At 42.3% G+C, this 14,851-nt stretch overlaps 1 protein-coding gene across 1 annotated transcript in view; it reads left to right on the top strand.

Annotated features, from left to right (window-relative positions):
• NOTCH2 (notch receptor 2) overlaps window positions 1-14,851 on the top strand; it is a 108,298-nt gene that overhangs the window by 49,532 nt on the left and 43,915 nt on the right. The window contains exons 11-14 of the mRNA XM_065409934.1: window positions 2,373-2,606; window positions 6,656-6,766; window positions 8,677-8,869; window positions 14,122-14,267. Of these exons, the coding sequence (XP_065266006.1) occupies window positions 2,373-2,606; window positions 6,656-6,766; window positions 8,677-8,869; window positions 14,122-14,267 (684 nt within the window). The remainder of the gene's footprint in view (window positions 1-2,372; window positions 2,607-6,655; window positions 6,767-8,676; window positions 8,870-14,121; window positions 14,268-14,851) is intronic.

The following is a 14,851-nucleotide window of genomic DNA, read 5'->3' as shown; positions in this document are numbered from 1 at the left end:
GCTTGTTACATAGGAATTCAGGGCAAATGATCATGAAAAGTCATTCTGGCCTTAAGATCTATGAATCCAACACAAGCCAGTGGCTGACTGGGAAGCATCTCTCTTTATTCTCTAGGAGAAATGGTTCTGCAACATATGATATGACAAGCTATCACACTGCAGACTATGCCATAGTTTTACTCCAAATTTTGTTCAGACATCAGTATCTCAAAAGAAGACAGAATTGCTATAGAACAACCGCTAGAAATAGGAGCTCTAGAGCTTGTGGTTCCTGTTAAAGAAAAAATCAGTTTTCTCTGTTTAATGAGTTTGAAAGAATATGCAGGAGGATGTGTCTTAGATACTATTCCTGTAAAATGAACCTGGCACACATAGACCTCGTCATCCCAGTAAGAGAATGATGTATCAGGTTCCTGAGACTAGACTGTATCACTGCCTCCATAAATCTCTCTTATTCCATCTTTTGACTGTGTTAAGCATTTCTGTGAAAATTCTGGAAGTAGCATTTATTTTGTGTGTAATTCCAGGGATTAAGAAACCCTCTTCGAGACTCTAGTCAGAACATTGTGAATGGATATAGTAGCAACTTGTAAACTGTGTGCCTCTACGATGGCATGCATTTTTAAAGCAACCTGATTCCTCTTAATAGCTAATTCCCCAGGGAATGCGGTAGATACAAGAGGCCAAGTTTCAGAAATATCAGAATGGAATGGCTCTAGGCCAGAGAAGAGGAGTTGTTACCACCAGGATTCTCCTTTGATTACTGATTGTGACAGAATAAATGTCACTAGGAAAAGGAAAAACCCAAACCCTTTCTGGACTTGGAAGCAGCTGTGGAAAGTCTGTGCCTAGCTCAAGCTAGGGCATGGTCCATCTGATTTTCACTCAGTGGGGTGGGGAGCCTTAGTTATTAATCTTTAGCAAAACCTGCTGGGAGGGGAGAGAGGGGTTTGCAGCCATATATAATACAGGGCTCCCTCACTCGAGAGGTGCCAGGAGGAGCGGCAATATGAGAAGGGTGGGCTGCTCAAGGGGTGCCAGGAAAATACAGCACCAGATCAGAGTGCTAACTAGATTGAGGACACGCGAAAAGCAGGTGCTGATTTTGGGCACACAGGCTGGGGCCTGTTTCCCTACAGAGACTTTGGATTTCCCAGAAAAGGAAAAAAGACTTGGGGCACACTGAACATGGGCAGCTTTGAGGAAATGGGACTGAAAGCAACTGTGAATGGCCATGCAGTTGAAATACTAGTGTCTGTTTAAAGAACTGCTACGTCTCTGGCTTCCTTTTTCCCTCCATTTCTGTGGTGGGGACACTGAGACCGAGTGTCTTGCATGGCATCATACATTACAGATGGGGAAAAAAGATATTGTACCAGGGCTCCTCTATTCTGCTCCCTGTGAAGGATCATCCCCAACTATGTTCTCCAGGACTTTGTCTGCTGTAACTCCAAATGTCTCAAATTATAGGGCACCCACATTATAATAGTGCATTAACAGGGCCTGAAAAATGTCCCTGGCAATTCCTAGACCTAGGACTAAATCGTTCTAAGCCAGGATGAAAAATGCTTGTCCTGCCTCCTTCAGTTTAAAGGAATGGATCAGTGGTGTATGACACTTTATAGTAATTAAGTTTAATAGCTGTAGTATTGTAATAATATTGTCAATCAACTTTCTAATTAATAAATTTAAATATGGAGAACTCTCTACTGCTGCCGAGGCACAGGAGGTGCATGTCTGCAGCCTTTAGCAGACAGCAGTGTATCACTTTACAGTTGGCTCATGGGTGGAGCGTTTAAAGGTTCTTGCCAGTCATGAGGACTAAAAGATTTTTGAACTAAAGTTTACCTTTTCTGCAGACCTCCAGGAAAGCTTCAGTGGGAAAGTCAATTTTTTCAAGGCCTGTGCATTAAAATTCCTTGTATTGACAAAAGTTAAGTCCTCTGGGCTGCTGGATAGTGGAAATATCTAGTATTATTACTAATAGTCTAGTAAGAGAAGGGATTGTCTTCAGTTTGTTTCATATTGATGTCAATAAACAGTTCTGATAGTAATTTGAATATTACTTCAAATTACTTCCATAATTGCTCAGATTTGAATGCATTCCAGGTATCAGTCTCTGTTGCAAAGATTATCTATGTAGCTTTTTCTGTGGCACACTGTGCTTTGTGCACCATACAGGGTCTGTTGGCTTCTCTGGGGTTGGGAGATGGGTTACAGGTTAGGTGCCCAAACAGTTCTGTATATTCTGAATACCATTTTGCTGATTTGTTATGATGAACACTGTATTATTGTGTTTGATATTCAATGCAGAGGACATCATATAATATATCTCTAAGCCTCTTAATCACGCCTCTTCATTTTTCTCTTAGGTTTTACTGGCACTTTGTGTGAAGAGAATATCAACAACTGTGACCCTGACCCTTGCCACCATGGTGAATGCCAGGATGGAATTGATTCGTACACCTGTGTTTGCAATTCTGGGTACATGGGTGCCATATGCAGTGAGCAGGTAGATGAATGCCAGAGTAACCCCTGCCTCAATGAAGGACGCTGCATTGACTTGGTGAATGGCTATCAGTGCAACTGTCTCCTGGGCACTTCAGGTACATAAAGCATAAGATGGCAGGGCAGACAAAAATCAAGACTTTAAAAAAAGTCACAATCTTACCAGAAATGATAATTTTTTATCTACATGTAGCTAGTCATTTACTTCCCTTTTTATAATCTTAAATTTCTAAAGTGGGTCTTTTGTACTTTAGTTAGATAATTGTTAGCAAGAAGTATCAGTGTAAAATATGAAATTCTAAGAAATTTCCCACTTAAAATGCTCATCTGTGCTGCAAAGTGCAAGTCCAGGGCCTCATTAGCATCCTTACAGTGAGAACACAAACATAAAATTGATAAACAAATAACGCATGCTGTGTTTGCAACCTGCACCACCTTCTAATGGATTGAACATCTGAGCCAAGGAAGCTACAAGGCTTCGACTCATCTATGCTCCTTAGTGGGTTTGAAGTCCATGGGACTTGTGCTCCTAAATGACTGAAGTAGTTTTGAAAATTCCACACTTGGGTGTCTAAATATAGGTTTAGGAGCCTAGCTATAATCTCATACTTTGGAAAAATTTGACCGGTATGTAAAAGATCATTAACTTTGTTAATGTATGAAAAGTTAAACTCTTAACACTGAAATAAAAATTGTTTCAAAGTGGCAGACTTCATGCCACTAAAGTATGTAATAAAAAAAAGAAAAGAACTTCAGCAATGTAGTCCCATTGACTTCAATAGCATCATTCGTGAGAGTGACATTATATTACTGCCTAAGTGTTTGCAGGATCAGGACCCTTTAATTCTCAATATTTAATTTTTTCCCTATAGCAATTTTCCCAAACAGAATACCCTTACTAATACTTAGATTAAAAATGATATTTATAATTGTTTATTAAATTAATATTAAATTTTAATCTAAAGTTGCAATAGTACAACTCTCAAATTAGCTTTACAAAGCATCAGCCTGACTTGAGTGATTTAAATTACTCTATTTAAAAATTGCTTAAATTACCTCGATTTTTAATTGTTCTGTCTTGTAAAATGTTATTCCATAAGAGCCATGTGTCAGAGCATGGCTAGTGTCCTAGTGTTCTTCTTTTAAAGGACAAAACATTTATCAGAACCATTTTGGCTTGTGTCAAATAATATTGGCTTCTTTTTCAAATGAATATTGAAGTTAACAGACCCCAAAATAAAACACGATGCTTGGAAGCAGAAATATGGTGTGGCAAGCAACAAACCATATATCTTGTGTCATCCTTCTGACAGTAGTGCTTCAAGTAACATTCCACAACTGCCCCCTCTGCTCTGGCAGCAGACACCTCCCTGCAATCTGAATTGGGAGCCTAGCTATTGTTCTGGCCTGACTTCTTCTCTAGATCACCCCAGGCCTGCTTCAGCTTGGTTGCTCTCTGGAACCAAGCCTCACTTTTGAGCATCGTCCTAACCTTGCTTTGCTGTTCTTGGGAAGTATCTGAGTTGGGCCACCTAAGCAGTCCTGGCCTCATCCTGTGTGATCCTGCAAACTACTGGAACAGCCCTGTCTTTCTCTGTCTATTTCTCATGCTCCACACAGTCCCGACTGCGTTATCTAGCCCCAGTGCTTCATGAACCAAATGAATCATCTGCTGGAGAATTGGTTGGTTTTGTGGGGAGAGGAACAGAATGTGCAGGTTAAGATTAGGACATGGTTACTACAAACAGAAAACGCCTTCCAGTTAGGAAACACATGCTTACCTTTAAGCTAATGACTTTAATCATATGTTTTAAATTATGGACATTGGTAAGTATTTGCAGGAGTGGGCCTAAATAAGCTTATTTTCTCAATATTATGGAGGTGCTGGACATAGTTGTTCTGATCTTCTCCTTGGAGAGATCCTCACCCATTATTTCAGCCCTCACTCTCTTCTTGCTGAAGCTGTCAGTGATACCAGCTTCATTCAGAAGATAAGCCTTATCACCTCCTGGCAGTTATTCTTGAGGCCTGAAGCAAGATTGTGGCCAAAGATTTACTGACTGTTTATGAGTCCCTCAGCTTTAGGGCTCCCAACTTGAGCCATTTTAAAGAAGACTGGTTTTCAGAAGTGCTGAACACTGAAATCATAACCTTTTAAGGTGTCAAGTTGGGCACCCAAAGTCACTGGTCCCTTTTGAAAAACTTAACTTTTAGTGATTGTGGAATTAAGGAAAAAGTCTTATCGACTTAAGGACGCACCAGACCTCAGTGCCCTGGTCTAGATACCTACCCAAGTGATTGTGCTTACTATTCCAATTGTAAATAGATTCTGCATGAGTTAGTGCATAGGTAATTCTGGGGGGAGGAGAGGTCTTATGGCTGTTTGGAACTGTGTTACTATTGTAGCCAAGACAATTTATCACTCTTTTCCTTACGCATCCCGCTTCTGGAGAGCTCCTACCTAGGACAGAACTATTACTAGGGCTGCACATGTGTCGGGGCATTTTTTTTTTTTTTTAATCAAAAATCACAGAGCAGTCATGGTAAATTTAGTAAAAGTCATGGGTCTAGTCACTGCTGTGTGATTTTCGATTAAAAAATGCCCTGACAAATAAGGGGGCACCGGCCACCTATAGTAGCACTCTCTGCCCCAGCACCACATCCTAACCCTGTTCCAGTGAGCAGGGGGCACTTGGGGGGGCTGGAGAGCAAACTCGCCCCAGGCACAGGCAGCCGTGGTATCTGACCACTGGGGCTGGGCCCAGGGATTGATAGTGACCCCTTGACATGAGCCCAGGGGTTGAGAGCGAGCCTATCCCGCACTCACCTCGGGCACAGGCAGCAGCAACTCCTGTGTCTTGCAGGGCTGGACACATGGCATCACAATACCACTCAGCCAAGATTTGACGCAGCTCCCCCCATCCCTCTCTGTCCTGACAGAGGGGCAACAAGGCAAAATTTGAGTGAGTGGTGTTGCAACCCCGTGCGCCAGGTTGCAGAGTGGGGAGCTGAGCCCAGTCCCGTGGGACGCAGCAGCTGCTGCTATGGGGTCAGTGCAGGGTGAGAGCACTCTCCAACACCCCATCCAGCCACCCCATGTCCAGGGCCTACAGTCTTCCTGCAGGATGTCATGGACAGAACGAGAAATCACAGTATCTAACTTTCTCCACTGTGACACACTGGCAGCCCTAACTATTACTTATTTGGATTGTAGTAGCTGCCAAAGTGTACTAGGCACTTCCCAAACTCGGAAGGAGAAAGTCATTTAGCCAGATGATTTACCATGGAATGAATGAAAACTCCATTATTAAACAAAACTAGTTGTTACACACTCAACTATGATCAACACAGCTGTATATATGAGTGGGCCAGGTGTATATGTGAACTTCACTGTGTTGATCACCAATTTTGCTGTGGAATGCAGAAATCTACACATACCAAAAGAAGTAAAGATTTCAGATCTTACTATGCTTGCAACACTAGATCAATAGTTTGACTCTGGAGATTCTAATCACCTTGCACTTGTTTCAGAAGTTTTTTGGTTTCCTTCAGCATCCTTTATTTTACAAGATTAAACTTTTTTGGTTGAGAGGTTGCTGTTTATCATAAAATGTACACCATAACACATCCAAGATATTGCAGCATCAGACTTGATGCTGTTGAAAGCTTTACTTGCGCATTTAGTTATACCTACACTTTTCTCTCCACTGTTCTTGCTACAGTTTTTGCTGTAACAATACAAGTAGTGTGTGTTGTACTCTGTTTGCTTAATTTGGGTAGTATTCTCTCTTCCTCATCCTCAGAATTCAGGCAGTCCCTCTCAGACTGTACATAGGGAAAACAGCAAAAATATTTTTCTTGTTGTGTCCAAAATGGCTGATTCTTCTGCTGGAAGGATGATTAGATACAAGGAAACAAATTCTCCTGTTACTCACTGACTCTATTGACTTTAATGGAGTTGCACTACACTAACAGAAGAGGACTCGGAGCACCACGTGCTGATATCTAATCATACACATCCCCTTGTCATGCCTAAGCAGTTTGAATACTGCAATTTGAATTTGGCTATTTTCAGGAAACTTATAGCGTTGTTTGTATGTTAGGGTTGGTCTGGTTTTAACTTGAATTTCATTACATTTATTTGCAGGAGTGAACTGTGAGAATAACTTGGATGACTGTGCAAGTAACCCTTGCATTTATGGAGTCTGTCTCGATGGCATTAATCGCTACGATTGTGTCTGCAAGCCTGGAGTTACAGGTAACATGTACTTTCATTTAACAGATATTGTCCTCAGCTTTGCCTTGAAGATAATCATCTCTCCCCTGGGAGGAGTTCTTTGTTCATTGATAGCAAGTGGCCTATTCAGTGTCTCAAGAAATAATTTGTATTCTTAATGAGTCTCAGTATCTCTTAATTTCAACGCACGTTCTGCCCATCGACTAAAGAAATGTCCTAGCTTGGTGCCATGAATTGTAATTCTTTTAGGGTTATTTAGTCCAATTCACATGACTCAGCTTCATAAGAAATAATGATCCAAAATCCCAATGGGTTTCCTTACAGCTTCTTTATTGGAACAAGAAAGTTGTACATCATAGCAAGGGGTCTCTGTACAGACCTTGGAGAATTGGGCCAACTTGTATACAAATTAAATGTTTCCCTTTCCTTCTGCAAATATAAAGCATTCAGTTAGTTTTATAATGTGCATAAGTGCACAGCTACTATGGTACAAAAGTGCCCATCAGCCAACCTACTGCTCCTTGGATGGAGTTTATTCATTGATTTAAATTGTTCTGTTTGTATTAAAATCATTTGTATCCTGCAAATGTGCTAATTGAAAGAAACATTATTGACCCATTGTGTTAGTGATCTGAACTAAATATCACACAGACCAGCCCCAATGTCTTATGCAATATTGTAGCTGGGTCAGTCCCACGATATTAGAGAGGCAAGGTGGGTGAGGTAATATCTTTTATTGGACCAGCTTCTGTTGGTGAGAGACAAGCTTTTGAGCTTACACAGAGCTCTTCTTCAGGTCCTGTGTTCTTTGTCTAAAAGGTCAAAACATGCTTTGCCGGCTGTGAGCCAGACTGCATAATGAATTCATAAAATTAATGCACATGAGAGAACATGCTGAATGTCCTGTTATAACAATCCCTTAGCTAATATGTCACTATTGTTACTGAAAGATTCCAATCAGAACTGATCCAAAATCTCTTCTCAGAAATAGCCCCAAAGAGATAGTACTGATTTTATGCATTTCTATTGACTAATCTTTTTAAACTTCCACCTGAAGGAAGGAAATTCACTTTAAAAAAACATGGAGGTATAACTGAGCCCAAATGGAACGAGGTATGTTCCTGACCACTCTTGCCTTTGGGCCTCCTCCAGCTTTGGGCGCCATGTTAGCCACCCATTGACCTTCCTGCTTTTGTGCTGTTAAAATACTTCATCACACTTGTGAATCAGAATGTTCCAGTATTCAGGACCTGCAACTTCCTTCAGGTCAAGGGCTCGAGCTAGAGTGTGAAATATTTGATTCACTTTTTAAGGCCTGGAATATATATATATTTTTTAAACTTATAGTAGTGCCCAATCTATGCCAGGTACTTTGCAGATTCACAGGAAGGAACAGACCCTTGAGGAACTTGCAGTCTAAGCATAGCTGGGAAGTAGGCAGAGGTTAGGGAAAATAAGAAGCAATATACTCTTGTATTTAATATGCACAAGATTTAGATGCACTGCAGGCATTATGGCAGGAATGGGTATTCAAGAGGTACTTAAATGTGGAAAGGATAGGTGCCTAGCTGATAAACCCAGGAAGGTTGCACCAGGCATACTACAATTACATAATTTTCAATCCTCCTAAAGAATGTATATAATTCTGTTCCCATTGCAATTCTGTTGTAGCTTTTTAACAGTTCCAGAAGGCTTATGAGATGTAGATGCTCTGCTCCTGATACGAACACCCCCATCTTTCAAAAACATTGAATGCTTTAAACTCCCATAGGCTTAAATCTGAGTCAAAGCTGTCATACCTTGCAGGATCGGTCACTTTATGTTGACTTTGTATTGATGATGAGTCACTGAATCTTGATAAATGTTCCTGCATACATGCGGGGTAAACTTGTGTGTGAGAAATACTAATTAACAAGTAATATTCTTTTCAGGTCCAAGGTGTAATATTGATATTGATGAATGCATCTCCAGTCCCTGTCATAATGGTGGAACATGTGTAAATGAAATGAATGGATTTCGGTGTCTGTGTCCTGAAGGCTTCCATCAACCCAGCTGTCACTCGCAAGCTGATGAATGTCTTAGTAACCCTTGTGTACATGGAAACTGCACAAATGATGTCAGTGGGTGAGTTCTACCATCGTGTTAAGACCAGTTTCTAAACACTTCTTTCCAGTGTTTTGTATGGAAAAGTCCGCATCGGGCCTTGACCACTGTTGAGTGTTCAGGAAGGCACTGAATCACAGAGTGTTTCAGTGCTTGAAAGTAGTTGGTTTTGATGAGATTTCTTCCTTGCATCTGGAGTGCCATATGCTAAATGTGTCATTTGCAATGACCTTTTTGTTCCTGCTTGGTTCTTTCATTGTTTGGTTGCCCATTGGGCTTATTTTAATGAGCCGTCCCAGCTACTCTAAACACCTTTGAATTACAGTTTTTCAATAAATGCCCTAAATATCATCTGCTGTGAAGATTCTGGTTCTCCCCAGTTTATTTCTTCTTTAAACAACTATCCAAACTTGTTTATATTGCAGCTTATCATGGCCACTTTACAGTCCCCATGGGCTAGCTGCAGCTCACCCCAGGTAGTTTTCTGTGCTATTCTAACATAGGGCCTCTGCCTGGTCATACAATCTTACCCCTGCCATTCTTTATAGATTCTTATGCCATGCTTATCATCATAGTATCTGAGCACCTTCTAGTAGTACATTAAGTGCTGTGCGTCATATGTGCTTTGTTCTCTCATCTCTCCCCCAGAGAAAAATTATGTGTGCAGATCAGTGCTTAGTTTTGGTAGGGTTTTTTATGTACATTTGGCTGTGTGTTTGGTATTAGAGAATACAGGTGAAGTGTGCCTCGCCCTTGGAGTGGTATGGGATGGTCCTTAGTTCCTCTGGGATTTCTTTCCAAACTCTTGGACTGGCCCTTGAGAAAGTTCTGCCTGGCACACACAAAAGCTTTACCTCTACTGTAAAGAGTTTTGTTGTGCCTAAGGAGTAGAGTTGTTGACCCCGGTTTACATCCTGGATCTTTAGGTCGTCTCATTGATATTCTGGGTCTGGGCCCTTGTGCACCTTTAAGATCAGGACTGAGAACTGGATATTCTAGGGGAAGTCAGCATAGAGAGCACAGGACAGATCTGGTGGGCTTGCGGTATCCCATATTGTTGAGAGGCACTGCAGTGTTCTGTACTAGCTAGAGTTTCAAATGGGGCTGAGAGCTTCATACCCAGATATATCACATTGTTGTAGTCCAGCCTAGAGGTGGTGAAAGCTTTTCAGTCCACTGAACGGCATTTGGCTGCTTTTCCCTGGTCAGGTCTGTCAGTGGGGTGGCAATTTGGCTGTAGTGTGGTACAAATTGTCGGTAATACCCGGCCAAGCCCAAGAAGGATTGGACCTGCTTCTTTGACTTAGATACAGGCCAATTTTGGATAGCATTTACCTTAGCCTGTAGGGGGTTGATAGTACCTTGACCCACCTTGTGTCCAAGGTACACTACCCTATTTAGGCCTATTTGACACTTTTTGGCCTTAATGGTTAATCCTGCCTCCCTTATGTGCTGGAAGAGAGCTTGGAGGTGCTCCAGGTGTCCTCCCATGAATCTGAGAATATAGCCACATCATCAAGGTAGGCAACTGCAAATTCCCCAAATCCACCTGAAGGTTATCTACCAGTCTCTGGAAGGTGGCGGGTGCATTTCGCAGTCTGAAAGGGAGCACATTAAATTCATACAACCCTACATGGATGATGAAGGTTGACCTTTCCTTGACGAGGTCATCTAGCGGCACTTGCCAGTACCCCTTAGTTAAGTCTAAGGTGGAGATGAACTGGGCACGTCCCAGTTTCTCCAATAAGTCTATCTGTGCACGGCCTTGGATAGTTTTCTGGGCGAGTTATGGCATTTAGCTTACGGTAGTCCACACAAAGGCGGATTTCTCCATCTGGTTTGGGAACCAGAACCACTGGAGAGGCCCATGCACTTTCAGAGGGGCAGATTACACCCATCTGTAACATGTCCTTGATCTCCCTTTCTATTGCGGTTTTGGCTTGAGGAGCCATCCGGTAAGGTTGGGCTCTAATTGGGTGAGCATCACCTGTGTCAATGGAGTGGTACGCCCGTTCTGTCCATCCTGGGGTAGCTGAAAACATTGGTGCAAAGCTGGTGCACAGCTCCTGGATTTGCTGTCGCTGCTTATGCCCAAGGGTCATGGAAAGGCTCACCACTTCCACACCACCATTGCTTTTTCCTTCATAGTAGACTCTTTCAGACCACTCAGCGTCGTCTCTCTCCTGGGCTGTAAACTGGAGAACGTTGATTTCTCTGGAATAAAAGGGCTTTAGAGAATTAACATGGTATACTTTAGGTTTTAGGGTAGGATCTGGGAATGCTAGGAGGTAATTAACAGCTCCCAGGCATTCTTGGACCATAAATGGCTCCTCCCACGACGCTTCTATCTTATTGGCCTGGAGCATTTTCAGGACCATAACTTGGTCACCTACTTTGAAGGAACACTTTCTGGCATGTTTATCATACCAAGCCTTTTGCTCTTGTTGAGCATCCTGTAGGTTTTTTCGAGCAAGGACTAGAGAGTCCTTGAGGGTGTTTTGCAGGTTCGTTACAAAGTCCAAAATGTTAGTTCCTGGAGAAGATGTAACCCCCTCCCATTGCTGCTTCACCAACTGTAATGGCCCCTTAACTTTGTGGCCATAAACGAGTTCAAAAGGTGAAAATCCCAAACTGGGATGTGGTACAGCCCTGTAGGCAAAAAGCAACTGCTGCAACACTAGGTCCCAATCATTGGAGTGTTCATTCAGGAGTTCAGGCTGAATCCCCACTCTCTCACTCTGAGGGGGTGTGCAAGGATTCTAAAAATTAATACATGCCACTCCAGGCTTGTATTAAACCCCCAAGGTTACAGCTTTTCTCTGACCTTGGCTTGGTAAACGCTGCCACCACCCAAATGCAAAAAAACCCCTTTGAACCCAGGAAGGAGCACTTGGGAATTCCTCCCTGTGGGGGTATCCTTTCACACACACCCTCCGGGGAAGAGCTGAGAATGAAACAAAGGAAATTAGCTGTGGCTATCAGCTAATCAAACAACATGCACAAACCTCTTAGGACACCAAAAATCCAATACTGGTCTTAAAAAAGGTAAATTTTATTAAAAACAAAAAGGGAAAAAAATACATCTGGAACTTAGGCTTTTTGCTAGATCTTAAAAGAAACAATTACAAAAATTAAGCACCCAAAACCACTTTCTTGGGGGTTCAGCTTAAAGGTTACAAGCAAAGAAAAGCATGTGGGGTTAGCACAGAGGAGATCCACAAGCCTTAAAAAACAAACAGAAATAAACCTGATTGCGTCTAGCTAAACATTCTGATCTACTTACACATTTGGAGTTCAGATAAGTAGTTCTAGGCATGATCTGATGATTTATGATCATACCTGGGTTAAAGCTGCTTATAGCATGGCTGCTCTGTCCCTCCAGCCCAGAGAGCACAGACAAAGGGAAAGTTTCTTTCCCTATTTTAAAAAGTTCTACCTTCCCACTGGCTCTTTTGGTCAGGTGCCTGCTTTTTTTTTTTCCCCCCTCTTTACCTGGGGGATTTTTTAACCCTTTACAGGTAAAGCAAGTAAAGAACAGCTACCAAGAGGGATTTTATAGCTAACTGGCTGGCTGGGTGTCCATCAAAGGGAGCTAACCCCCCCACTTTATTTATCACACTCGGGTTCAGTTTCAGCGAGCTGTTCTTCATCCATGAGCTGATCTCATCCAAGCCCTGGACCATTTTAGTGGTATATGGTGAAGGATAAATAGAACTGTGTTGTCTGCATATTACTGGCACAAGAATCTATGTCCTCTTATCTGTTCAGATGGATCCGTATAGGTGTTGAATAAGACTGGAGAGTGAATTGATCCTTTTGGAACTTCTATAGATGCAGCAGTGCAGTTTCCTATTACTATTTGTCCCTACCGGATCGATTTAAACCATTTTAGTGAGCTCCCCTGAACCCATCATGTCTCTTAGGCAGGACTGCAGTATCTCATGGCTGGCCATGGGGAATGCTGCAGCGAGACCCAGGAGGCTGAGATTGGATGTCTACCCTGTATCCACTGACAGCAGGAGTTCATCCAGCAGTGCCACTGAAGCAATTTCAGGCCCATATCCTGCCCCGAATCCAGATTGTGCCAGGTCTGGAATATTAGCTTCAGTTAGATGGGCATGTAGTTGGCCTTTAGCTAGCGACTGCGAGCTTGCTCAGGAGTGGGAGATTGATACTAGACAATGCCCAGCTAGAACCGATGTGTCCAGGGCAGGTTGCTTGGTGCTTGTCACACTATTGCATGCTTGAAGGGGGAAGGGAAGATTCCTTCTCTGACTGAGGCATTGGGTATTTTGGTCAGGAGTGGTGCCATGACTCTTTCATAAGCTCCTTTAGGGTTTCCAGCTTCCTTAAGGAGTGAATGTGCTGCACTCCCGGAATGCAGGCAGGCTGTTGGTGGTTGGGTACAGGTAGAGAGGGCCCATGTTGTTTGAGAAACCGTTCAAATGTGAGTGATCTTTTCAGCGCAGCAGGATGATGGTTCTTTGCAGCACTTGGTTCTGGGCTCTGGTGCGGGCTATAAGCACTCAGGATTGAGTAAACTTTTTACCACCCTGGATAGCTCCTTAGGGCAGCTACTATGGAAGCTGATTGGAAGATTCTCTTGGTCTGTAATGCAGCCTCAGCCTAGGCTTGGAAAAATTCTTTGTATCAACCTTCATTTTCTGCCATCATCACTTGAGTTTCTGCCCCTCTTCATTTGGCACAGGATGCCAGAAAGCCAAGAAGATCTGTGTGGGTGATGTGAGGGGTGGGGCATTTGGGGTGTGTATCAGTGGTTGAGGCTAGAGTGGAAAGATAATGATTCACCAGATCCTTGATTACTTGTCCTGTGAATGGAGTGGTGCTGTCCTTTATTAAGCTTTGGAATTTGATGGAGTGGATTGCCACTTCTCTTGGCTGCTTTCATCTGGAATCCCTTCACTTCATCAGCTCTCTCTATTTGGATTTGAAAGCCATCTTTCTTCCTTGCTTGTACCTTGCCATTTCTTTAGCGTCTACTAAACATTTTGAGATGGCTTGCCAAGAAAAGCGTGATGCAGAATAAAGCTGTATTTTATTAAGATAACTAATACTGGGCATGTAGCTTTAAAGATTGGGTTGGTTTTAATATTAGGAAAATTGTATAGCTGGTGTGACTAAGGTAAAAATGATGAACCTTTCTAAGGGCAAATCATCTCCATGTCCCTCCCCTTTCAGCTTATCTATCTGCCTAGTCTTGTGGCTAGAACAGCTGCTTCAGAATAGTACTGAAACATGCTATTTTCTTTCAGATACATGTGTCTCTGTGACCCTGGTTGGGTTGGAACAGATTGTGAAGTGGAAGAGAACGCATGTCTGTCAAACCCGTGCCAGAATGGAGGAATTTGTGACAGTCTGGTGAATGGATACATATGTACCTGCAGGAAAGGATTCAAAGGTGAGTTTGAAGGACGAGTTTTTGAGCTCTGTTGCACTAAGATGCAATAAAATGGAAGACAACAATCTTCTTACTAAACGAAACATGAGGGATAATCTCAATACCATCCTCTAAAATTTAAAATTCGAGTGATATTTGAATTGAAAACAATCTGATAATATAGGCATGATACAATGATTATAGGTGTAATTCCTGTAGAAAAATAGTGCTTGTAAGTCTATTACAAAGAGCAGGGAGTTCCTCCGTAATTATGGTTCACTTGTTCTCTATTAGAGCACCAATTTTGGCACCCCCTCTAAATTAAATCCCTTTCCACTGCAGATTTTAGAGGTCTGACCTATGGCCTTCTCAGGCATTTCTCCCACATTGGAGGTGGTTTACACAATTAACTCTTGAGCAATGGGACTCATAAGAATTTTCACCACATTAATACCTATTAACTACTTCCACACCTCTTATCTTAAAAGTGGCTAATTAACTTAATTGAAAAGGTCTTGACAAGGTTTAGCGCACTGGACTGGTTTTTGAACCAGAGTATGTGAATGGTGAATTAGGAACATAAAAATGGCCTGTCAGACAGTTGA

The sequence above is a fragment of the Emys orbicularis genome, chromosome 8 (assembly GCF_028017835.1).
Source record: "Emys orbicularis isolate rEmyOrb1 chromosome 8, rEmyOrb1.hap1, whole genome shotgun sequence".
Classification (NCBI taxonomy): Eukaryota; Metazoa; Chordata; order Testudines; family Emydidae; genus Emys; species Emys orbicularis.
Note: the sequence above shows the minus strand (reverse complement) of the source record. Positions and strands in the feature narration are given on the sequence as shown.